At 34.6% G+C, this 25,680-nt stretch overlaps 4 protein-coding genes across 6 annotated transcripts; all 4 read right to left on the bottom strand.

Annotated features, from left to right (window-relative positions):
• Positions 1 to 1,428: 1,428 nt before the first annotated feature.
• Positions 1,429 to 3,786, bottom strand: LOC143465198 (folylpolyglutamate synthase, mitochondrial-like). The gene has a single exon (XM_076963387.1). The coding sequence runs from the start codon at positions 3,567 to 3,569 to the stop codon at positions 1,950 to 1,952; it is 1,620 nt and encodes a 539-aa protein (XP_076819502.1). The 5' UTR covers positions 3,570 to 3,786; the 3' UTR covers positions 1,429 to 1,949.
• Positions 3,787 to 8,830: 5,044 nt separating this feature from the next.
• On the bottom strand, positions 8,831 to 10,628 carry LOC143465343 (folylpolyglutamate synthase, mitochondrial-like). The gene has a single exon (XM_076963577.1). The coding sequence runs from the start codon at positions 10,598 to 10,600 to the stop codon at positions 8,984 to 8,986; it is 1,617 nt and encodes a 538-aa protein (XP_076819692.1). The 5' UTR covers positions 10,601 to 10,628; the 3' UTR covers positions 8,831 to 8,983.
• A 2,176-nt stretch (positions 10,629 to 12,804) lies between these two features.
• Positions 12,805 to 19,281, bottom strand: LOC143465637 (platelet glycoprotein 4-like). 3 transcript variants are annotated; one of them, XM_076964033.1, is made up of 14 exons: positions 18,327 to 19,281; positions 17,245 to 17,420; positions 17,020 to 17,176; positions 16,712 to 16,930; positions 16,461 to 16,555; positions 16,315 to 16,364; positions 16,014 to 16,083; positions 15,763 to 15,947; positions 15,489 to 15,607; positions 15,314 to 15,387; positions 15,147 to 15,242; positions 13,497 to 13,629; positions 13,296 to 13,389; positions 12,805 to 13,179 (listed from the first exon to the last, which is right to left on the bottom strand). In XM_076964033.1, the coding sequence occupies exons 1-14, from the start codon at positions 18,456 to 18,458 to the stop codon at positions 13,112 to 13,114; spliced, it is 1,668 nt and encodes a 555-aa protein (XP_076820148.1). In that variant the 5' UTR covers positions 18,459 to 19,281; the 3' UTR covers positions 12,805 to 13,111. The 3 variants fall into 3 exon arrangements, with proteins under 3 accessions (XP_076820148.1, XP_076820149.1, XP_076820150.1); XM_076964034.1 differs by having other exon boundaries at positions 13,317 to 13,389; XM_076964035.1 differs by having other exon boundaries at positions 17,508 to 18,450.
• A 138-nt stretch (positions 19,282 to 19,419) lies between these two features.
• On the bottom strand, positions 19,420 to 24,562 carry LOC143465638 (cyclin-H-like). Its single transcript, XM_076964036.1, has 7 exons — positions 24,380 to 24,562; positions 21,319 to 21,536; positions 20,994 to 21,098; positions 20,715 to 20,828; positions 20,401 to 20,519; positions 20,049 to 20,214; positions 19,420 to 19,880 (listed from the first exon to the last, which is right to left on the bottom strand). The coding sequence occupies exons 1-7, from the start codon at positions 24,519 to 24,521 to the stop codon at positions 19,743 to 19,745; spliced, it is 1,002 nt and encodes a 333-aa protein (XP_076820151.1). The 5' UTR covers positions 24,522 to 24,562; the 3' UTR covers positions 19,420 to 19,742.
• Positions 24,563 to 25,680: the final 1,118 nt, after the last annotated feature.

The raw sequence follows: 25,680 nt of genomic DNA, 5'->3' as shown, positions 1-25,680 counted from the left end.
AATTATTGACATTATGGGACATAAATGACTTATCAATTGATTTTTTATTCTAAAAATTACAGGAAATTGTTCCGTGACTCTGGGAATAGCCTACAACTTGTGGTACGATAACAACTTTTTTAAATAAATATTGTAAATAAAATTCAAAGCATATATCTAAAACGACTTTTCAAAAACTTTTTTCCAAAGCAAAAATGGATATTTGTTTGCTGAATTGTTTGATTCCTTATATACTGTAACTTCTTTTGACTTGTTGTAATAAACCAGTCACTGGTTTTATTACTCACGTAAAAGCCTGCAACGGTTACGTTAAACGTTCGCTGTCAAACGTTTGCTTTCGAGATATTAATTTCGTTACCAAAATGAAGATCACCGTACTTTAAACGTTATTAACATACAGTGATAAATTTTGTACTGATTTTGGAATGCCTGCGATTTATGTATTCTTGCCTGCCTACCTTTGTCGTCTTTGGCCTGAAAAGAGTTTTTGCACGACTTACTTGGCGATATTTCACTGATTGTTACGAAACGAACCGTCTTAGACGTTTCTGAGTCTATGCTACAGAGCGAGTATTTCCGTTTCCATTTTGTGGTTTTCCTTGAAATTGTCATCGAAAATGGTACAAAGAGCATACCTATGAATCGTTATTGCTCGACCCATTGCTGCTTGCTGCCGTGGTTGCAAAATGCAGAAGATAGACACAAAGTATATTTGGAAGACCTATTCTTATATCACATCTAAATCCATGAATAGCTACTTAACAAACTCAGAAAAAATATCATGTCGTGTGTAGCCTGTGCTAGGCTTAATTTGACTTGTATTCGTTAAACGGCATGTTTGTCTTGTAAAACTAAATTTTTTTGAATATTAATTCTTTAACATCACATGTTTTGTGTTAAACCAAACTTGGCTCGTGGACGTGGCTTTCATCTATAGAGCACGGTGAAGCTGGACTATACTTTGCACCATATCGGATTAAAAAAATAGCTGATCGAAAGATTTAAACCGCAGAAAGAATTCGTGCATATAAACACTCAGCAAAATGCTGAGCAGCATACAAAAAATGTTACAAACAAGTACCTTGGTTTACAAAATAAGCTAGGTCGTCGAATAATGTAATTTATTGATTCCAATTCACCAAGAAGCGATCAAATTGTGTTGATAGGTAATTCCCCTAATGTAAAGTCGCAGTTCATCTTTCTTAACTTATTATAACCTACATATATTTGTTTTATGAAACAAACCAAACTTTTAAGTATGATTTATAGAGAACTTGTTGGTTAAAATTTTTTAATACGGCATTTTCATTACACGTACGTTTGAGGTAATACTGTTCGTAATATTTTCTGTATGCATTTTATTTCGTTATAAATGGTAGAGAGAGAATTCCATATAGGCCGCTTGATACCTTTCAGTCTGAGGCCCACTACAGTCTTAATCCGGCTCCGGCTACACACAGTATAGCATTATATACAATACAATTGTTTCTGTGACAAATAAATTGCATGACAATTCTTAAGTAGGATGTGACACCGTTTTCATAACAAAAGCAGTTGTCTGTGCTCAATTAATTATGCCTTTATTTTGCCAAGAAAACAAAAACATTAAATAAACCCAATCGTTTTTATCCGAACCGCTTTGCATCATGATAGTAAGAAAAAAGCGATACATTTTAGAACTTCTTATTTGAACATGTGCTGAAAAGGACACTACTTTTAATTAAGAATTGGTTACGTAACTATAGATAGAAACAGTGGCAAAGTTGCCTCCTTATATAAGCAGCTATATCCACTTTAACATGTTACAACCTTAAACACATTTGCATACGCAGTATTTTCAAGTAGTTAGTAAATATGTGTTACAAATTACAACTATTACATTAAATAATAGCCCAGAAATATAACACAGTCTGTGTATAACAAAATATATACAGTAAACAAGAAAACAATCAGGTGTGTTGCTCAAAGTCTAAAAGTCTAAGGTAAGCTCCGACCAGTCGAAAGCTTCCTGTCACAAAAACTTGTACATGCTTTCCATGAAAACTACTAACTTGTATTTGCTCCGAACTCGCCAACGAAGCAATACGGTTGAAATTATCTTCATCTAAGTGGCTTGACAACCAACACAATGCATCTGCTGCGCTGGGAAACACATGAGAATTTTCAACGGTCGTTGGATTACCACCGCACATTGATTTCCACACATTCAAATTATCATGAATTTTCTTCGATTCCTCTTCTGCCGAGCAATTATCGGCTCGTATTGTTTCATCAAGAAACAGATTTTTTTTCAAAGACATATCATTTGTAGTGAAAATTGCTCCACTAAAATTGAATGGTTGAAGCAATTTCAAAAAACTGGTGGCGTCCCTTTCTCCAGAAACGTTGAATACCAACACTTTTTCACATGGGACATCCAGCAGCGCTGCTTCTTTCTCAGCTTCTTCTCGAAACCAGTTGGCTGCCAGTTCAATGCTTTCAGCAGTGTGAGCCCCATCGAGATAAAATGTAACTGATCCACATTTTATTTTTTCAGCCCGTCCTAACAAATGTCTTTCTGATGACAAAGCTTTTTTGGCAAGCTTGCTGATGTGAAACGGTAAGGCATGAGAGTTAGAACCTTGAAGATTGAAATACGTTAATTCCTGTCTGTTACCTGTGTTATTTTGGTGACGACTCAGCCAGTAATGAGATAGTTGCAACGCCAATGAAGCATTTGTAGTTTGATGTTCACCGGGTAGACCAAGTTTTAAATCAATCAAATCATCATCGTTCCAGTAATCAGTTAGACTGGGTACCACTTTAACAACGGTCCCAATTTCTTCAGCCTTTCTCTGTATCACACTCATACATTCTGGTGTTTGTGGAACAACAAACGCAGGTGCATTTCGTTTAAGTATGCCGGCTTTATGCCAAGCAATCATTTTCATGGATTTGCCCAAATCATAAGTATGTTCAAGAGCTAAAGATGTAATACCACATACAGTAGGTTGGTTGACCACATTAGTTGAATCGTATGCGCCACCTATTCCAACTTCTAAAATAACAGCATCAACTTTCTCATGCTTGAATATATAAAACCCCAACAAAGTCAACAACCAAAAGTAGGAGGGGACGACATCTTGAACATTACCAAACTTCCCCAACCTATCACACACTTCCCAGAAGTAGTTTCCAAACAATTCAGCTGAAATAGGCTTGCCATTTATGTGGATTCTTTCACGATTTTCAATGACGTGAGGTGATGTCAAAAAACCAGTTCGTACTCCATGATCCTGGAGAATGCTTTCAACAAAAGTGCACGTTGATCCTTTTCCTTTGGTTCCGGCTACGTGAATCACGTTCATTTTATTAAGATCTTTATCAGTGATATCAATATTTCTCAACAATTCCTTCATCAACATGATCCTGGTACCATTGTAGTCTAACACACTGCCTTCAGAAATCTCCAATTTTGGGAAACCCATTAATGATTTTACAGCATCTTCGTACAGAGGTTTGCAATGGGCTAGCGCATGTTGTTTTCTATTGTATAACTTTGGTAAGCTTCGGAAAAAGTATGACGACATTTTGCTCAGCAAGGGCTACGAGAATCCTTGAACACGTAAATATGAACGATAAACAATTTATTTACACGTCCAAAATAAGTTACTTATGTCCTGCACACACACCAACTAATTCAGTGCTATGTTTTGGGTTGATGCTGCGCCTTAACTGCTTATGCTGCATGCATTACTAATTGGAAACTGTTAAAAGTGGATCGTTAAGGTATTTTTATGTAAACTCATTTTAAAACGTGTCAGCAAACCACTTTGAAATTAACGGTACTTTCTACTCTTGTTGTAATTTACCCTTAAAATCACACGCGCTTGGTTTTAAACAAAAAATAAAATTTAATATTTATAACCATTATTGAAATGCACTCAAATATCTTACAAAACTCAAAATCTGCACAAAAGACATTTTCGTTACAATATTAAGTTGTAGTTTGTTACCAAACCATTAGCTTTTGCACTGTTTACACTTCAGAGTTACACACAGTCTAAACGTTTTACTGTCATAGGTATCTTTCCTGTTTTGTGCAACTGGAGCTTATTCGAAATAAGGCGGAAGCATTACTGGTAACAGCAATGGGAGAAAATCGTTTCCTTTTTCATGCATTGCAATGACAACACTACGTTAGCAATATACAAACGGCAACTGACTTGTCGCAAAAATCACAATAATTTAATTTTTTAAATCTTTTAAGCATTTTCCTGTATCACACTCATAATTGTAGTGTAAATGTGCTTCTTCTTATACCTTCCATGTATAAAATTTCAATAAAGATTTTACAGAATATTGATAAGATTGCAGAGAACTAGCTTGAGCATGCTGTATTTTTGTGAATGCTTTTAGCAAGTTTCGATTTAAACGTAACAAAACTATCTTCAAAATTGTGGCAAGAAATATTTACCGGGATAAAAGGAAAAAATTTGGACTGAAAATAATAATTTTATACGGCAAAAGTGCAATTCTAATCAAAAATACACCCGACTTTGGAGTCGAATGATAAACTTTGCTGATTATTAATTCCAATCCTTATCCGTGTGCAAAAATGCTTTGCTCTTTTGTGACAAACTATCCAGACAAATCCATTTATCACACGACAAATGAGTGATAGTGAAAGAATATGCGTGTCAGCAAATTAATGTGATAAAATTGCACGTATCGGAAATGCGTTTCAAATGTTTATAGAGGTATAGACGTTGTGCAACAATTAGCAAACTTTTGTATAGTCATGTTGCCTGCGCAAATCAATACGTGAGACTTAAGGAGGTGTCAAACCCCTAAAACTAAGATCTTTATGAATTTGTTGTACGTCCTACGTAGGGCTTTAAAAAACCTATTTAGACCAATCAGAAGGCAGCACTGTTGGTGTTGGTTTCTAGCCTGGGAATTACCCTAGCAATTGGCACGCTTCAATGTCTCAGGTCGCATGCAGAATTAGGCTAAAAATTAGCATGATAGTAACTAAAATTGTTTTTTTAGACCAAAAATTCTAGTGTTTATTTTACGCCTCTGTAAAAAAAGTTCGAATCATGGTTTTTTGATGGCATTTTATGGAATGATAGTTCAAAGCATACTAAATTGACATGCAAAATTTCAGAGAGCCACATGGAGGATTTTTCGAGTAATCAGTCTTTTAGTAAATTCACTGTATAATAAAACAAACAAAGATTTTGGGGGATTTTTTGGTGTTTAACGCCTCCTTAACAGCGCCTATTATGGATGAAATGTCAGTCTCCAGTATGGAAAGACAACTTTTATCGCCAGGGTAATAAAGCGGTCGTTAGTTAACATAAAATCACATGTAAAATTAGTGAAATTTTTTACAGTGGCATAAATGGTCAATTTAACGCATGGACGAGTAAGCCCAGACTAACTTTACCATTTAACCAACGTATATACAATTATACCCAGAACAATTCAACCTACAGATGTTGTTTGGGTCGTCCTGGATTAAATCGTCCTAGATTGAATCGCACTGGGTTGAATCTATCTGGAACCATTTATTACCGGCCTTAGGCCAATGCGCGCGATGTGATAACATTGGGTCTATAGGTTTGGGATTTCGGGACCAATTCAGAAATCATGGGATTGAGATTTCTCGGGATTTCTACTCAACAATTTCGGAATTTTTCGGAATTAATAAAATTGGAAAAAGTACACACATAAATAACCGTGTTTCTTTCTTATAATATTGACGAATAAACAGGAGCGCATCGAGAGTGTTATCATTAAGGCGACTCCTGATTTTATTGGCAAAATCTCCAAGAGCCGAGTAGCCGGCTTGTATTGTAAAACTGCTTTAAATCAAAATAAAATCTACAAATTTATGCGAAATTGCAGCGCCTTGACGTTCATAGCTACATTCTTGAAATCCCGGGATTTTGATAAAGTTAATCCCGAGATCGAAACTAGAAAAAGGATTAAAATCCAGGATTTTCGGGATCGAGATTTTCCGGGATCCCAACCCTACTTGGGCCCCGCGTTACTTACCACCAAAACAAAAAAATTAAATTAGCATTTACTTTGCCTAAATCTTTGTTTTATTTCACAACTTGCTTTTACAGTTAAGAGAATGTTTTAGTGAAAATAACCTATATCAAGAAGCAAAGCTTTAACGGGAGATGATTTGCAAAGAGTTAATATTTTGTTTGTATATTATTATTATTAATTACACTAAGTTATTTAAAATCGGCAAGGGGCCCCCTTATCATTTTTGCGTTGGGCTCCACGCTTGCTAACGCCAGCGTTTGTCACATTTGTTACACAAGCAACGTACACGAGCCAGATATCGATCAATTCAAGTGGTATACTATTTTTCTCGTTGATTTATGCTCTATACAGTCTATAGGTTGCCATAGTCAATACAGTTTTCGTATTGACTATGATTTCCGTATACCATAATACTGTATGTTACCATTGTTTTCTATCTTATCCCAACGCAAATTACACAACCTGTTCTTAAACTTTCTATTGCTTTAAAGGACTGCAACTATAACTAAGCTTATACACACAATATGTGTCCTACCAAGCAAGCGCATTTACCGACACGACCCAGATGCATTAGCATTATAAGACAATCTGCCGCCGGGAGCTGGCTTCCAGTTTCCAGTCATTCAACTTCGGCTGCAAGTATGCTTTTTAAAGATGTAATTACTAAAAAAAAAACGGACAACACACCAATACACACACAGATCGACATCCTAAAACTTTCACGGTTACAGATTAAAGAGAGTCATCTGATTTAATTATTTCAGATTTTACATTGTGTAGCGAGAATATACTAAAAAAATGCTGAATACGCTATGCGTTTGAGTAGGTTTACCATATAGTTTTCAAGCAATAAATGTATTTCGATGTCATAAGCAATGATTACTGGTGTAAAACCTAGGACAGACAGACCTATAGGGCATAAAAAAAGAGTAAGCACGTGAAACGCACAACACAGGCTGATATGTAGCTCTTACCTTTTTACAATCTGATTGTTGGACATTGGGATTTCTCTCCCTGGTTATTCTTTTGTTTCCTTTATATTCTCTTTAAGTGTTCCTCTTTAAGAAACCTCCTTTGACCGCAATTGTACGGTGAAGCGTACAATCGCGCAGATAGTACGAACGCACAGCATAGTCTACCTTTAAAAATCAAATAAGATATGCAGATATAGTTAAAGGTTTTCTCACTTGCCCCGGGCAGGTTTGGCTTTAAGAGCTACTTGCATGGTTCATTCCTACACTGAAACTGCAATGTGATGATAAAATTTATATTACGACAGCTCCTCCACAATGGATGGAAATTTCTGGTTAAATTGATTAAATTGGAATACAGTTCGTTCCAGATTGGAAATACTTTATTTTTAAAGTCAAATTTGTTAACACATCAACAGTCAGAGGTGTAAATTAAAATGCACAACCGGTGCAAATAAAACTTTGATATTGGTCAAACAATACGCACTAAACAAAGTAGGCTGTATGGTCTAACTATCTGTTTGGATTATTTCTTATAAAATTGATGGAATTATTGTGATTTGTCTTACAATTTCTATGTTGTTTTACAATAGCAAGATATTTAGCACATAATACGTGCCATTTTCGTTTGGTTTTAGCAATGATCATTGTTGATCTTTTCCCATCAAGTTGAATTTTACTATAAGGATTCGTCCGAAAACGATGAAAAAGTTTATTTTGGGGAAATAAATCATTTACAAAATTAGTAGCCTAAACAACGTTTTTAGTTCGAATTTACGATTCAAGTCAATCGCAAAACCTTGTGCTACAAAACACGATTTACGGCGAGCATGCAAAAACTTTTACTTTATATTTGCCCACTCTTGTCGTAAAAGCACAGGCGGTGTCCAGTCCAGTCCACTAAACTGTTTCTAGACAGGCGTAAAAGTCAAACTCTGCTTTAGCGGCATGCCCAACTTGAATGGGTAGCTATGGGCTTCGCTCTCCCACACTGCACCTTTTCTCACATTATTGTCTGCAGCGTCGAGAATTCTGAAATTCATCCTTAGTCAGATTAATGTTTCAACAAAAAATCGTATAAAATTTTTATCCGCGTCGATTTCTGCTGACCTGTTGTAAATTGCTTTCTTTGTTGATCTTTTGCAAACTGTGTTTGAAGTTTTACAGTACGCCACAATAGGGATGCTTCTTGAAAATTTTTGCCGTTCCTCTTGAAGCTCCAGCGAAACACCAACTCTAGTTTAAGGCTATTTCGGTACTCTGTTTATTTGCAAAAATTTGAGTTCTATCAATATATCATGATTTATCGTGATTGTAGTTTTACATTTTGTTAATTTTCCTTTCGTTGAAAGGCTTTTCTAGCTTAATTACATTTTATGCCATACTGTAAAAGCAAAAAGTGTGTGCAAAAATGTTTGTCGACAGAAGTATTGATTACAATTTTTGACCGACCAATTTCCACTACAGTGATGGAAACTTTGTGATCGTTTTCTCCCACCCTACATACAGTAAAACATTATATACAATACAATTGTTTCTGTGACAAATAAATTGCATGACAATTCTTAAGTAGGATGTGACGGCGTTTTCATAACAAGAGCAGTTGACCATGCTCAATTATTCCTTTATCTTGCCAAGAAAACAAAAACATTAAATAAATCCAAGCGTTTTTATCGGAACCGCTTTGCATCATGATAGTAAGAAAAAAGCGATACATTTTAGAACTTCTTATTTGAACATGCGCTGAAAATGACACTATTTTTAAGCAACAATTAATGACGGAACTATAAATAGAAACAGTGGCAAAGTTGCCTTCTTATATAAGCAGCCACATCCACTTTAAAATGTTACAAGCTTTTCCAGCAGTTTCTAAATATGTGTTACATATTACAAATTTTACATTGAATAATTGCACAGAAATATAAAACAGTCTGTGTATAACAAAATTTAAACAGAAAACAAGAAAACAATCAGGTGTGTTGCTCAAAGTCTAAAAGTCTAAGGTAAGCTCCAACCAGTCGAAAACTTCCAGTCACAAAAACTTGTACATGCTTTCCATGAAAACTACTAACTTTTATTTGCTCCGAACTCGCCAACGGAGCAATACGGTTGAAAGTATCTTCATCTAAGTGGCTTGACAACCAACACAATGCATCTGCTGCGCTGGGAAACACATGAGAATTTTCAACGTTCGTTGGATTACCACCGCACATTGATTTCCACTCATTCAAATTATGATGAATTTTCCTCGATTCCTCTTCCTCCGAGTAATTATCGGCTCGTATTGTTTCATCAAGAAACAGATTTTTTTTCAAAGACATATCATTTGTAGTGAAAATTGCTCCACTAAAATTGAATGGTTGAAGCAATTTTAAAAAACTGGTGGCGTCCCTTTCTCCAGAAACGTTGAATATCAACACTTTCTCGCATGGGACATCCAGCAGCGCTGCTTCTTTCTCAGCTTCTTCTCGAAACCAGTTGGCTGCCAGTTCAATGCTTTCAGCAGTGTGAGCCCCATCAAGATAAAATGTAACTGATCCACATTTTATTTTTTCAGCCCGTCCTAACAAATGGCTTTCTGACAAAGCTTTTTTGGCAAGCTTGCTGATTTGAAACGGTAAGGCATGAGAGTTAGAACCTTGAAGATTGAAATACGTTAATTCCTGTCTGTTACCTGTGTTATTTTGGTGACGACTCAGCCAGTAATGAGATAGTTGCAACGCCAATGAAGCATTTGTAGTTTGATGTTCACCGGGTAGACCAAGTTTTAAATCAATCAAATCATCATCGTTCCAGTAATCAGTTAGACTGGGTACCACTTTAACAACGGTCCCAATTTCTTCAGCCTTTCTCTGTATCACACTCATACATTCTGGTGTTTGTGGAACAACAAACGCAGGTGCATTTCGTTTAAGTATGCCGGCTTTATGCCAAGCGACCATTTTCATGGATTTGCCCAAATCATCAGTATGTTCAAGAGCTAAAGATGTAATACCACATACAGTAGGTTGGTTGACCACATTAGTTGAATCGTATGCGCCACCTATTCCAACTTCTACAATAACAGCATCAACTTTCTCATGCTTGAATATATAAAAACCCAACATATTCAAGAACCAAAAGTAGGACGGAACGACATCTTGAAGATTATCAAACTTCCCCAATCTATCACATACTTCCCAAAAGTAGTTTCCAAACAATTCAGCTGAAATAGGCTTGCCATCTATGTGGAATCTTTCACGATTTTCAATGACGTGAGGTGATGTCAAAAGACCGGTTCGCACCCCATGATGCCGGAGAATGCTTTCAACAAAAGTGCACGTTGATCCTTTTCCTTTGCTTCCGGCTACGTGAATCACGTTCATTTTATTGAGATCTTTATCAGTGATATCAATATTTCTCAACAATTCCTTCATCAACATGGTCCTGGTACCATTGTAGTCAAACTTAATTCCTTCATAAATCTCCCATTTTTGGAAACCCATTAATGATTTTACAGCATCTTTGTACAGAGGTTTGTAACGGGCTAGCGCATGTTGTTTTCTATTGTATAACTTTGGTAGGCTTCGGAAAAAGTGTGACGACATTTTGTTCAGCAAAGGCTACGAGAATCCTTGAGCGAATAAATATGAACGATAAACAATTTATTTACACGTCCAACATAAGTTACTTATGACCTGTATACACAAACGAACTAATTCAGTGTTACGTTTTGGGTTGATGCTGCGCCTTAACTGCTTATGCTGCATGCATTACTAATTGGAAACTGTTAAAAGTATATCGTTAAGGTATTTTCATGTCAACTCATTTTAAAACGTGACAGTAAACCACTTTAAAATTAACGGTACTTTCTTCCTGTTGTAATTTACGCTTAAAATCAAAATGTCTTTCGCTGCAGACAGTGTTTTAGATTTCAACCAAACGCTCTTGATTTTAAACAAAGGATAAAATTTAATATTTACAACTATTATTGAAATACACTCTAATATTTTACTAAATTCAAAATCTGCACAAAAGACATCTTCGTTACAATATTAAGTTGTAGTTTGTAACCAAACCATTAGTTTTTGCACTGTTTACACTTTAGAGTTACACACAGTCTAAACGTTTTACTGTCATAGGTATCTTTCCTGTTTTGTGCAACCGGAGCTTATTCCAAATAAGACGGAAGCATTACTGGCACCAGCAACGGGAAAAAATAATTTCCTTTTCCATGCATTGCAATGACAACACTACGTTAGCTATATACCAAAGGCAACTGACTTGTCGCAAATATCTCAGTAATTTAATTCTTCAAATTTGTCGTTTACAAAGTATCTTAGTTACATTAAGATGCAATACATAGCCTACACACATGTATTTTGTATATATGAAAGTACAAGTGCCTAAATAACACCACAATACTCCCCTCCTAGTAACGAGGTCGAAAATAACAAAATTCAAAATCTTAGTAAACCAAAACAGTAGTGGTTCACTTTGCGTCGTTGAAAACCAGCGCGAGAGAGTGAGTCCATGGCAACGGAGTGGTTCCATGTCGAACGAAGTGGGTGGGTCGAAGCGAACGTTGAGCAGACTTGAAGCGTATGGAGAAGCTTGTTCAGGATGGCGGGGTAAGCAGTTTGGGTGTCACGGATGCTGGCTTGTAGGCGGCTAACAGTGTTCACATATAGAAAAAATAAATCGTTTACTGTGGAGCTAAACTTCAGAAAGTTTAGACTGGAGTAACAAAGTACATAACGTCGCACGTTTATAAATTATACAGCCACCGCCGTCAAATAACGCGGCGTGGAAAGTGTTTAGTTAAAGGACAAGTGTTCAAGTAACACCACATGTTTATATGAACGTCGTGCGAGAAAAAATGTAGCTCATACATCTAAAAGGAATGTAGAATAGCAAAATACATGGCAAGGTGAAAAGTCCAATCATATTTTTTCTGAAAAACTTAGCGTAATTGCGTAAAACTTAATATGTTTGGAGAGACAGACTCGCTGATTTCCCGTAGAGGGCCACAAAATACACTGATTGCTGGATTTCTCAAACATTTCTTTCTTTTTTAAATCTACAGTAAAGATAAAAACCACAAATTGTAGTGCATAATCTTCCCTGACTTGGCGTATATCAATGTAATCGACCTTGAAATTGTTTGTTTGGATTTGAAGGTGTGGTGTGAAAATGATACTCTAACCTACTGTACGAATGCAACGACTTCTAGTTGAGGGGTGCCAATATCATTTTTCAAATAAAAGTTTATTTCTTTTACGCGTGCAGCGACCCCATGTTCTATTTGAGCGGTGCCAACAAAGTTTATTTCTGTTGTGTGACCTTGACTATAACAAAGTAGCACTTTTATATGCTGTTTGATGTTACTAATACATAAGTTTCTAATACGTATATTTTGTTTCTTTGTTATTCAAAAGCAAACGTGATCAATGATCATCACTATAGTATTGTTGGCTTGCAAGCTGCTTACACCACAACCACTTGAAAAGTAGGCTACTTCACTACACGCGTTATAGTTAAACTTCAAACTATCTTATAGCCACGTACTATAAAATGAGACTATTTTAAATGACACTTTTTCTAGCCAGAGAATACATAATCGCTTAATTTATACGCCAATAATAATATTATTACGATTCACTGTTAAAATCGCCATAATATAATATATTGAGATGTTGATTTTACATTTAGACCAAGGTTTTGAAATAATGTAGGTGAGTTTTTAAAGAGTAAAACACAAAACGGTTTCGAAAACTAACAACTTCAGAAAGCTTAATTTTCATAATTAAACTGAAAGATTATATAAGATTATATTTATAATTATAAAAGAAGAATGTGTTACATACACGCAGTTTTTACAGAGTATGAAACGTGATTAAATTACGGGTAAACACTAAAGACACGTTTGGCGGATATTAAACACACAGATCAAACAGATACATGCAAAACAAGCAATTTGAAACATTGTGAATTGTAAAATAAAATATTCCACGACAAAACATGTTCAGTAATCGCTTAAAAAGATGTTTTAAATAATTATGACAAAAACAAACCCGACGACCCAACAATAAACAACGGTACAAGATAAGAATTTTACATCATGTGCCAATGAATTCTGTGGTTGAACTGGTTGATGTATATCGAAAATCTTGTTGAAATAGGTCAGCTGGTATAAAATTTATTTAATAAAAATACAGAGCGTTTGTAAAACAAAACATAAAAACTAAAAACGAACAAACGCCAACAAATAACTTAACAATCTTTACTAACATTTTCACTTACTATGCGTAAGGTTTTGACTACCTTTTGCTTTTTCAAGTGGCAGTTCATCAGGTTTTGCGGAACCTTTAGCTGAGGACGGCAAACTATGTTGATCCTAAAATATGCGCAATAAAAACAACCTTTCAGTTCAACCTTTTACCTGAAGTAAATCAATAACCTAAAACATGAATTGATATAGCCTACAAGTTTTTTATCGCTTACATCTTGTGACTTGTTGCTGGAAACATAGCGTTTGCGCACCATATACACAAAAATACCAATCAGCAAAGCACCACCTATCACCAACAATACTATTTGAAGCAAAAGAGCAATGTCATCGATCTTGTAAAGCAGTCTGCATTTCGTTCAAAAAATAATAATTTTAGTAATTAAGTTTGTGAGATATAGCAACAAAGTAAAAAAGTAGAGGAAGTGTGGAACCAAAAAAACGACATGATGTCAAACGCTGTGAAAATAAATTTACTGCTTTCAGTCTAAACGGTGTACAACATGACTAACATCTTCTACGCAGCTTTATTAAATAGTCCAAAATTGTTTCAAAAACTTGGAAAAATTTAAATTTGTCTTACTAAAGTATAAGTTCCTATGTGAATTTTATGTTTAGAAACTTAAGCACCAACCAATATATTCCGCTCTCAATACCAACCAAACTCTTAACTTTAACAAAAGTTATTAACTGTTTGTCTAAAATGACATATGAGAGACCACTTTCTCTTTAGTCTTTTGGGTTGTTCAAAACACAGTTTATCATTAATTAAAATCAAAACTGGGTTAATCACCAAAATGGACTCATCTTCCCTGAGGAGGAAGACATCGTTTTTGTATGAGAAAATGACATCGTATAAGTATTGCTGCAGCCAAAACCCACTGTGCAGACTAAGAAACTGAGTTTGGTGGTAAACTTTGCAATGGACCTACCATATTTGTGAATTCATTGTTTAATTGATGTTTGTAAAAAGCTTCCTTACATTCACACTTTTTCGTTCTTTAAAATATGCTTTACAAACATGATAACTTTTAACTTTTTGATATGCCTTATAGCAGTGATGTGATGAGTCAAAGGTCCTAAATGACTAGACTTGAATCAAACACCAAACTTACTTGAGTCATGTCGAGTCACCATGTTACTGTATGACAGTTGTGATTGCAAAAAGCAGAGCTTTAGGTAACAAAAACGGATATTTTTCCAAACAGATACACCAAAAAGTATGAACCAGACTAATTTGTAGACAGAAAATTTTCAAGTTAAAAGCATTGACTTGACCCACTCAGCCCCAGTTTCAATTGACTTGACTTGGGTCAAAAGACTCACAACTCAAATTGAATAGAATCAGAAAAAATGACATGGTTACAGCCCTGTCTAAAAGCCCTAGAGGTGGGAAAGTAGTAAATAAGACAAAAGACAAAAAGTAAATAAGACAAAATACTAAATTCAAATTTTTTAAATATTTTTTTGATTAATTGCCAAGAAGATTGAGCCTTCTAACACTATCCTAGCCAAGTACAGATTCTAACAAAAAAACGTAATTTAGTTAAGCAGTTTGGTGAAAAATGAAAAGAACATTTTTTGTCTCATTGATTCCACCCTTTTCTAAATACTGTACATAATACATTTGAAATCACATAGTACTGCCATGCCAAAAAGATGTAAATGGAAAGTATTCGATTTTTGATTATTATATTTAATAAGTTTAAAGAGTATAGAAGAAATGTTTTTACACTTTCCATCATTTTTTAATTTTTATCCAGAATTAGTAGTGCTAGTGAGCAAACAAACAACTTCAAATGCCGTTATTGCAGTTACCAATACTAACTGGCAGTTACAAAATAACTGGCACAAATACTACGTACTTATGTAGCCATACTGCATCGCTTTCTTGCAATTCAGCATTCTCATTCAGCCATGTCATTGGAAATGCAAATGATTCATTGATGTTGCTAAGTATTCTAAATGTCAACAAATTCACGAATCTTAAGAAGTGTGTACCAGCTCTGAACAGTGACTAGTCATCACTTACTTGACTTCCTTATTGGGTGTCATGTACATGTTAAGTTGTATTCGGCTTTCCACTTTTAACGGAACACCTACCGACTATATACAAAATGATACACATGCTACTCTTGAAACGAGGCGTTTTTAAAAATAATACATAAAAATAAGATATAGGCTACTCTAACAACATGACACATCACCGGTTCAAAGACAAGTGCCATTTCATGATCTGGCTTGTTAGGATGCATTCCAACTAACTTGCTGGCATAAAAACCGTCACCGTACAAAAAATGAGGAAAAGATACCAGCAATGGGACACCTAATGCAACAAATGTTTATGAGCCAGGCGCCACTCGCCATTATTAATGCATTAAACACTAAATCATTCAATAAACTTATTTTTAAATCAAACTGAGTGCAACTCATTTATCCATAAAATAAGTTGAACAACACATTTAGTCTTACTTTACCAACCAAACAAACAACTTCCAACAAGAGTAGCACCATCATGTTGACAGGTTTCATGATTCGGATCAAGGCAAAAGCATTCATTGTTTGTATTTTTTAGTGGGGACTGGAATACTTCTGCAGGAACTGTATATTTCCAGCCTTTAATATTGTGCACTGTATAATCTTCTTCGAAGTTGGCATACAAGGACCTAAGATTATTGAAATTACAAAAGTTTTTTCATAACAATTATGGCTTTGCCAAGTTGACATACAACCTGCACATTTCATCCACAAAGAAATAAATTGGTTTTGTTTTATCCAGAAAAGGTGGTGTCATGGTCCCATCTGTCATAAAATGTACATTTTATGTGCTATTTTTCAAACAAAACAAGATTCTCATATGGGAAACTGATTAAAAAAATACTGGATCAGTAAGACAAAAAGTTAATAGTCCATAGAGAGTGACTTAAAAGCTGAATGCAGCTCAGGTATACATCTGCATGTATGGATAGCATAAGTACTCGTTTCGAAGTAAAATTTTGTCTTCTAAGCAGGTTAATTTATGGAATAAATTACCTGTGCCATTTATCATATTACATGTGGTTCCATTCCAATATGGCAGTTCACTAAATGGCAAAACAACAGCAAAGACACTCAGTTAACATTTAACCAATATTTGCTACACATACCGCTATTTATTTCAAATTTATGAAATTTTATACCTCATGTTCTTGTACTTAGTTATCACACTTGTCAGTTCATGGTTGTTATGTCCAGTATATACTTGATAATCTCTCCAACCAATTGACATATTTGTCTGCAGTTAAATATTCAGAAATAGTACAGAGTTAAAACGGATCCACAATAGTGTTAACAGATGTATTGCAAATAAAATAAATCATGTTATATGTTGCACTAGGTTATTGCATGGCATGTTTTTTAAAATCTAATTTAAATGATGACTAAGGCCTACCAACAAAAATAAACCAAATTTGTCAATGCCGGAATCAGGAGCAACTATGTCTATGAGGGCATCAAACAGAGAATTTTGGAAGCCGAAGAGATATTCATCAACCGACATTGTGAAAAGTAATTCGGTTTTCGTCTCGCGTATCAGTTTATTGAGGTATACATATGCGGCCTTCAGAATACCATCGTTATGGATAAGGTTCTCTAGCAAAGCTGGAATAAGCTGTCAATGAAATGTTGAACATAACAAAGAACATGTTATTTAACATTAAAATCCATAACGAATGTGTTACTCAGAATTACTATACTTACAGGAACAATAAAATTCAGTGTAGTTAAAACATCATCCTTGCTACCATTAGAACGCTCTGGGTCAAAATAGAAAGTTGCACTTTGTTTGTAGTACACTTGTTGAGGATATGTTTTGTTATAATCAAGATATTCTACATTTTCTTTTACCAAAAACTCCCTGAAAACATTTCGTGTAAGAAACAAGAATTAAAATATCAACAGCCTGCACATAATTGATTAACAAACCTGTAAGTGTATGGACCTATTTCTTGCAAAATAGGCTTTACAAATTTTCCTGGGGTTTGTGCTAAAAATTCCTCTTTATTTGTGACATTAAAAAGGTAGAAACTTCTATAGACTGGAGTTTTGACATCTTTCCAATTTAGGTCATACATTAGTGTTCCAGGCACTACAATGGTTTGCTGCAAATAATATGAAGATTTGTAACCTATTCAGAGTTTTTCAAATGCATTAAAATGTGTTTTGAAGTAAAAATATGTAAACCTTACCAGTGTTTAGCAGTTTAGGAATTATTATAACTTTGAAAGTAGTGTTCATTGAAAATTTCGGCTAAGATTAATTTTTAACTGCTTAGCTAACTTAAAATTATGTTTCAGGTCATCACGTTCAGTTACGTACAAAATATGCTTCTACAATCATTGCAATGTTATAGAACAAAATTAATAATTTTCTGTAACATCACATAAAAATTGCCGATAGTGGAAACAGAATTGTGAGGCACTTAAAAGTGCTGTTGTTTACACAAATTTGCCCAAAAAACCTATGAGGGAGATATTACAAACATTTTATTGGGAAAGCAGAATACAGACAAAATAAATTTTTTCAATTTGTATATTAACAATGAAGTATGTATGAAACAAAAATCTGTTGCGTGACAAGCTGACTGTCAAGACTTTATCAATCGTAGTATATCTATTTGATCAAAAGCTTGTTTCTGATGCAAGCGAGTTTTCCTGTTCTTGTGTCAGACGTCACAAACTGTGTCGTTGCTTGCAAAAAGACCTGATAGCTCGTAGTTGTATTTTGTAGGCAAAATTTTAAACACTAAGTAACTCATGGTTGGCATCGTGAGCCAGAACTCCAACCACAAATTTTTTCATAGTTGGCAGTCAACATGCTAATATTGACGTAATCGAGATGCAATACAATGGCTTTTTTATGTGGATGATACAAAAACACATTGTTTGTTCAATACACAGAACGAGAGCATAAAACATCAAACCCTGATCAGCAGGTTGAAGCAAACATTAAATGATACACAACAAGATGTACTGCAGTATTCTTTTAGTTTACAGAAATGCAAATACCTTTTTGATAATTGATTCAAAAAGAACGTCAAATATTGCCATCAATGCTCCACCAACTATAACTAAAACACCTCCAAAGATGCCTGCTGTAATTAACCTGCATTTTGTGGAACAGCATTTCTTGTTTTTCATCTTTTATGAAAAACGCCACTAATATTAATTCAATATATTTTTATGCTATTTAGCTATTATCAACTTTCTACTAATACATAATAAAGTTTATGTAGTCTGAACCGTGTTAACCAAATTTTAAAGTAAAATAAGGATATAGTTTGGCACTCTTAAAATTAACTTTTTATTTTTGACACGAGCTTTCGCAAGCATAAGCTTGCTTCTTCAGTTGTACTGTAAAAATCATAATAAAGTTCAACATAGAATTACAGAATGGTACACAACCACTTACATGTATTTACTAAACTTAACTGACTTCAGGGTATTGCTGTTAATATTGAGTATTTGAAGAACAAAAAAAGTATTGGTACAACATAAATGTATACCATCAATATCAACTTTGGAAAACATGTAACGATTTACGTTGAATTTATTGCACAAGTAACATAAAAACAATTAAACTATCCAAAAATAAAAATATGTGAAGGTGCCAGGACATGAACTGCAGTGGAAGACTACAACACTAACATAGAAGAAATGTGATTAATTTACATATATTTAGTTTCACTCTGCCGGTTCTATGCATAAATAAATTTCCAACTTTGTTGTTTTGCTCAAAATGCTAAATTTAATACTAACATGAACATGCATTGTATATGAAGAAGAAATTTTTCAGCTCCTTTGTACAAAACTCAAGTATACTATACCAACTCCTGCAAACCTGTAAAAAGGCAGTGAAGCTTACAGATGACATTTCAACAGAATTCTGATAGTGCTGCAGAAAAAACTGGTTCTTAAGCCGAACATCAATATTTGAGGTACTGCAAGTTTGAGTTGAACATTTTAAAGCCTCAACTGCAATAAACTCTGTAAATTATTACCCTTCTCATCAACTAAAAACAATCAATATGTGATCAGTAGTTCAAATACTAAACTGGCAACATGTGACCTACCTTAATAAGTATAATTCAATACCTTTAAACCTACTACACAGGTGTTTATTATTTAAACAAACAAGAACGGTTAAAATAAAAATAAACTGAGCATAAAGACACAAAAACGCCATGTTGTCTAAAAACTTAATAATGCTTGAAGAAAGGGAAATTATAAAGGCCTCCAAATACTAGTTAATTCAAAAAAATCATCTGGTTATTTTGTGGAAAATATGGAAATTTAGTGAAAAAATTCTTTATAACATTCTTTTCTTATTTCAAAACACATTAGACGCTATGACATGACATCTGCAGGACAAGTACCTCTCCAAATAAAAACAATGGTCATTTGAAAATAAATGAAATTGAGTAATCAAAATCCCAACAAATCTGTTTCAATTTTTTGTCGTTTTTCTTGCTCAAGTTTTCTTTTTTTTGTTTGCTTTTCATACTTTTCCTGTTCAATTTCGTGTTGATGTTGCATGTATTCATAACTGGTTGGATCTTTGTCCTAAATAGTGTAATTGTGAAGTGAAGTATTTTTCAGAACAAATAGCACTTTTACAAATGTTTAGCATGTGAAATACACAGACACTTCTCCACACATATTTCACAACTAATTTGCTTTAATACACTTTAATTGTTTTAAGATAAGTAACACGATAGAAATTTTTCTTACTTTATCATAGCAGTTTTCAAGTTTTGCTTCGACCGCTTTTATTTTTTCTCTTGCAGGAAACCCCGCATCAGCATTTTTAACAATTGTACGTATCTTCTTAATTCTCTGTATTGTTTGGCTAAGCATTTCATGTGTCTGTCCTTTGAAAAGGACGTCTGTCACATACCTTGTAAGATACATATGACAAATAAAATTTCACATATTGCATTTCAAACATAATCATAAATATATATCCAACAAACTATGTCGTAGTGGTTCGTCAAAGTAAGAATTACATACGCTACATAAAAAATTACAGAATTGTGTATGAAAATTAACTGTTAGAAAATAAGACACTTTCAAAAAAACAAACCTATCTATGTTAATTTCTTGTTTCGAAGCTGATGAAAGTAGGGCTGATAATGCAATTTGGCATGGTGTAAACATGAGACAAACATCTGTGCTTAGTGATCGAACAATAAAATCTTTGGCCTAAACATTTTCCAAAGAGTTTTTTACTTTTAAAAGCTATTTTTTATCAAAATGACAATTGCAGTAACAAACAACTACCACATTGTTAAAAATAACCAAATTTTTAAACTGCATTATTAATATTTTTATTATCAATAAAACACCAAAACTAAAAACAGCATAAAATCATACACACAAAAGCTAGAAAAATTTCACGTTTTTTCGAAGTGATTCCGGATTGTTTAGTGATGAAAATCTTGTTTTAATATCAATAAAAAAACCTTCCATTGGTCGAAATGCATTATGAATGGTTAAATGAAAATTCAATTCCTGAAATAAAACAGTCGAACTTACACTATGTAAAGCTATATAGGTTTTTATAGACTGCACAGCACTAAAAAACAACCACACAGATATACAGTAATGGTTATATGCTCTATGTTATTTTTATGCAATATAAAAAAATGTAGATATTTTGTTTTTTTTTAAACACACCTGAATTAAGATTAATTCTAGTGTAAGAACGGCATCTCCTATTGTCTCATCTGTCCAGGAAATGTTTTTAACAAACTGCTCCATTGAAATATTAAATTCTTCAGTCTAAAAGTATAATGAATCACCAACAAACTAGAATTTCCATTAGCATTATTTTTGGTAGGTGGATAGATATTGGCTGTGTTTAAATTTAGTTTTCAAAGTTTTTAAACATAGGACACTACATATCTTTAAGTCGCCACATATTATTACAAATACGTATCAAGATTAGATGCTTCTTTACATTTTAAATTTATTTATTCGTAAATTCTTAATGAAAATTTACCTTGCAGGCTAGCCAAATGCAAACAAGAAACATTAGCCTTGGATGATATTCCATCACAGATTTGCGCAAGTAGAGGCGTTTCATATAACAACATGCTGTCCCAACAGTATTCAAAGGCATGGGTGGATTAAATTTCCAACAAAAGTCTCTCAACTGCTTCTCATAGTAGTGGACAAGGGCTTGGTGTTCATCAACAGTCAAAAAGAAACGATCATTTCCTGAAGAAGTGTTGTCGTGAGAATAAGAAATAAATTATGGGTATGTATGTATTTATGTACAGCTAGAGGTGAGGGACAAGTGCAAAACAAGTTGATTTTATTATTATTCAATAATATGTAGCAATTAAATAGTTTGTTGCATTAATGTATTGCAGATTTGCTCCTAATCATGACAGAGATAGCAAAGATTATGACATTACTAATAACAAAATAATTTATTGTTGTTTATTTCATCCAGTGGTAAAAGGTAAAGGTTATACAGCAGTGCAGCCAAAAGCCCAAAAACTATGATGTCTACATAACTTTGCCTCGCTTCACAATAATTGAAATTTGTTGTGTTTGCTGTATGTGTATGTGTATGTAAGGTTTGCACTAAAATCACAAAATTTGCAACGAAGTGATTATAAAAAAAATAAATTGTGTTTCGGGAAATTAAAATGGTTCATTGAAATTTAAAATGCTATATTGTTGTTAAATTAATAACCTATCTGATTGGTTAACCCAGGGTGGTCCAAACTCTGACACACACACTGAGAAATTTTCTGTGACCCGCAAATACATTTGGTGGTACACCAACTAGACGTTACTACTAGAGTAAAGTTTAATTTAAAGACTCAAGTCAATGACTTGACTAAGTAAGGTTGTTGGAAAGACTTGACATGAAATTTGAAATTTTGGTGACTTGAATTGTGTCACAAAACAATTTATTTTAAGATTTTATAGATTCCATGTCTATATTTGTAAAAGAATTTATTCAAAAATCACAATGCAATACATTCCATTTAATGTGAAAAAGCATCAGATATGGATAAAATTAGATTTTATCTTTATATTTACGTTATGAGTATTCAGAAAGCTGTTTATTATTGACCAAAACCAAAAATATATCCGTGACTTGTTTTTGACTTGGCATGTGTTAAGACTTGGACTTGACAGACATTACTGATTTGACTTGACTTGGGAATGTAATTAGAACAACTCGACTTGCATTTGCACTGTTAGTGACTTGACTTACGTCACAACCATTGAGACTTCTCTCCATCACTGGTAGAAAGTATCAAGAAGTGCGTTAGTCGTGCAGCAAAATATTATGTCGATCAGAACAGAAAACTCACTCGTTTGTTTACTCTAGAGCAGGCCTGGCCAACCCGCGGCTCGCGAGTCGCATGTGGCTCTTTGCCCGGTATTATGCGGCTCTTTCGTTCATATTGAACCTCCAAAAGAGAGCACATTTTACCCATTTTAGGCAGATAAATAATACAGAAAAGTAATCTCTACTGGCTAATGTTCTATTGATATTTGCTAAATAATGACTGATTACATCCGATTTCGACCTAGAATAACGATGATGAAACTGAAACAATATCTGATGCAGTATTATGTAAAAGCATGATATGTAATAAGAAAAAGCACGATAAATCATAATGTGTATGATGTGGCTCTTTGCGGTTAACATAGTAAGAAGTGAGGCTCTTAGTCTCTGACTGGTTGGCCACCCCTGCTCTAGAGTTTTCCCCATTTGCGGTTCGCAATGTTTACCTTAGTGTGGCCCTTTATGGCCTTTCAGCCTTGGTTCACCCAGGAGGGTCGTTGTGGCAGCAGCTTTAGAAGCTCATGAAACATATTAGGTTTCGGTGAACTTGATCTGCAAATTATGTTGGCTGATTTGTTTATTTATTTTCCTCTATGACATGCTAGTTAAAGTTTTACTTCTATAGCAGGGGTGGGCAAACTTTTTGTACTGAGGGCCGCATTAGAAAAAATGTTGCAGCCGGCGGGCCGCACACTCTCATTACAAAGTAGGAAAATTTACCCGGTGTGTAAATAAACGCATATTCATATTAAACACAATTTTTGCATTTCACACTCAGTTACGTTTAAAGCTACGCAATCTTCATCACAAAGGCCTACGGTAGCCGCTACCGTATTTGTATTTTATGATCAAACAATTGAATCAAACAATGCGTGAGAAGTGTACGGCTAGTTGCTGAAAGCATGTTGCAATACATGCGCGATTGACGTGTGTGTGTTTACGCACTGAAAGTGAAGAGAAAAACACACTCGTAAAGGGAATAATATTTTGTCATGTAACCTGTTTAATTAAAACAATAAGTGATGAGTAGGAGTTTCTGCAAGTGCCGGCGGGCCGCATAAAATGGGACCGCGGGCCGCATAAAATGGGACCGCGGGCCGCATGCGGCCCGCGGGCCGTAGTTTGCCCACCCCTGTTCTATAGCAATAAATTTTTATAGCGACAGCTATTACCAGTCAAAAATGAATCATTTATTTTGTTTTTTCCACCATTACGGTTTATATAAACGTTATATTACACAAGAAAATTTACATTTTGTTTATCTCTACACATTGTGCCAAGAAAAAGGGCAATGAGCGAATAACATAATACAAGAGCGTGCTCTAAGCCCCGGTCCTAATTTTTGAAAAGAGTGACGATACCATGACAACTCTAAAAAGAGTGAGTGCGTTTGTGTTCAGCTCTGTTTGTATGTTCATGTGATTAATGCTGTATGCGTGAAACTTATATGTGGGTCACATCAAAAACAATCTGTGACTTATATGTGCAGACAAAAGTATATGAGTATGGTATCTATTGCTACTACAAGCATGACAGATGACACGACACAACTTTCATGTTCGAATCAATGCATGCTATGATTTATACTAACTTTATCCAAAAAGGATTTAATATGCACTACGGCATTAATGTAAAACAGCAGGGTACACCATACAAGTAAACAGTGTATCACATTGTATTACTTCGGTGTAAATAAAACAAAATACACTGCATATGTCAGTCATAAGTTATAACAAAAAGAAAGCCTTACCAACAGAAACAGATTTAGATGTATTCTGTTTGCTCAAGCAATATTTCTCTCGATATAATACATTAGCTTGCTTCCTTAATTTGATTAGTTCTTCTTCAGTAGAAAAAGTCCAAAACTGTTTCTGTGTGCTACTATGGAACATTTTGAGTTCAGAAATTCATATAAATTGTCTATTAAGGTTAAACTCTTGGAGAAAGTAAACAAATATTGAATTATTATATATTAAGTTATAATATAGTCTATAGTACATTTATACACTGGTAAATAGGCATGTACAGTGCTAAAAGTGGGAGGCTGGACAGCTTATGGGTGTATGTTCTTTACTATATATATAGTCCAGCAGTTGGTTAGTTAGTTGGCCAAGGGCAAGGGGTACTAGTAGCCTTTAACCTTGGACGGATCAAAGTTTTAACGAAACAATATTTGGCGCAAAAGTGCAGACATGCCCCATATTCTATGCTGTAGACAGTGTTTTGAGGTTTAGCTTTGGTTTGGCCATGCCAACATAATATAACTAGGCTATAGTGTCCTGACAATTAGTAAGACAGTATCTCCAAAAAGATGGTTTTGAAGAAATTTAGAAAAAAACATAAATTTCACATAAATTCGACCACCATTTGAGTTAGATCTTGTGTTACAAAACATTTAATTTTTTTCTAAAAGTCATGCAAACTGATCACTTCCTATGGGTTTAGTGCAGGAGTGCATATAACCAGACTGACGTCACAATTTGGGGAGCGGGGTCTAGTATACAAATGCATCGCACGGTTGTGCACTTTTCCACTAGACCCAAAGTTTTTCGAGTCTAGTATGCAAGAACACAACGAGATAACGTCACAATTTGAGTAGCTGGGGTCTAGTATACAAAGGCATCCTGTGGTTGTTCACTTGCATACTAGACACTCTACTATATAGGTCTATAGTATAGAACACAGAGCAAAACACCAATTCTTTGCCGATTTCATAAAAAACTTTCCAGTAGCGCAAACGCCTACAACCAACAAGCAGGAGCCTCTAGCTTTCTATGGGCTTTGCTTAAAATTAAGTTGGCAGCATGCAGTCAGCACCAGCACGTGCCAGTTAAAAAAGTTGGGTTTAGAATGCAAATGGGTTGGACTCGAAATTGAAATGGGCTGGGCTCGAAGTGATTGATTCGGGATTCGTGCGTGTCGACCTTCATGACTTTCGGATTCGAACGAACCCGAACTATCTTCCTGGAATCACATCACATCTCTTTGCTCACAACTTCCTCTCTTTCTTTGCATCAAGGTTTTACTTCTGGGGAAAACCCTTGGCGTGAT

This window comes from Clavelina lepadiformis, chromosome 7 (assembly GCF_947623445.1).
Source record: "Clavelina lepadiformis chromosome 7, kaClaLepa1.1, whole genome shotgun sequence".
In the NCBI taxonomy this organism is placed as follows: domain Eukaryota; kingdom Metazoa; phylum Chordata; class Ascidiacea; order Aplousobranchia; family Clavelinidae; genus Clavelina; species Clavelina lepadiformis.
Note: the sequence above shows the minus strand (reverse complement) of the source record. Positions and strands in the feature narration are given on the sequence as shown.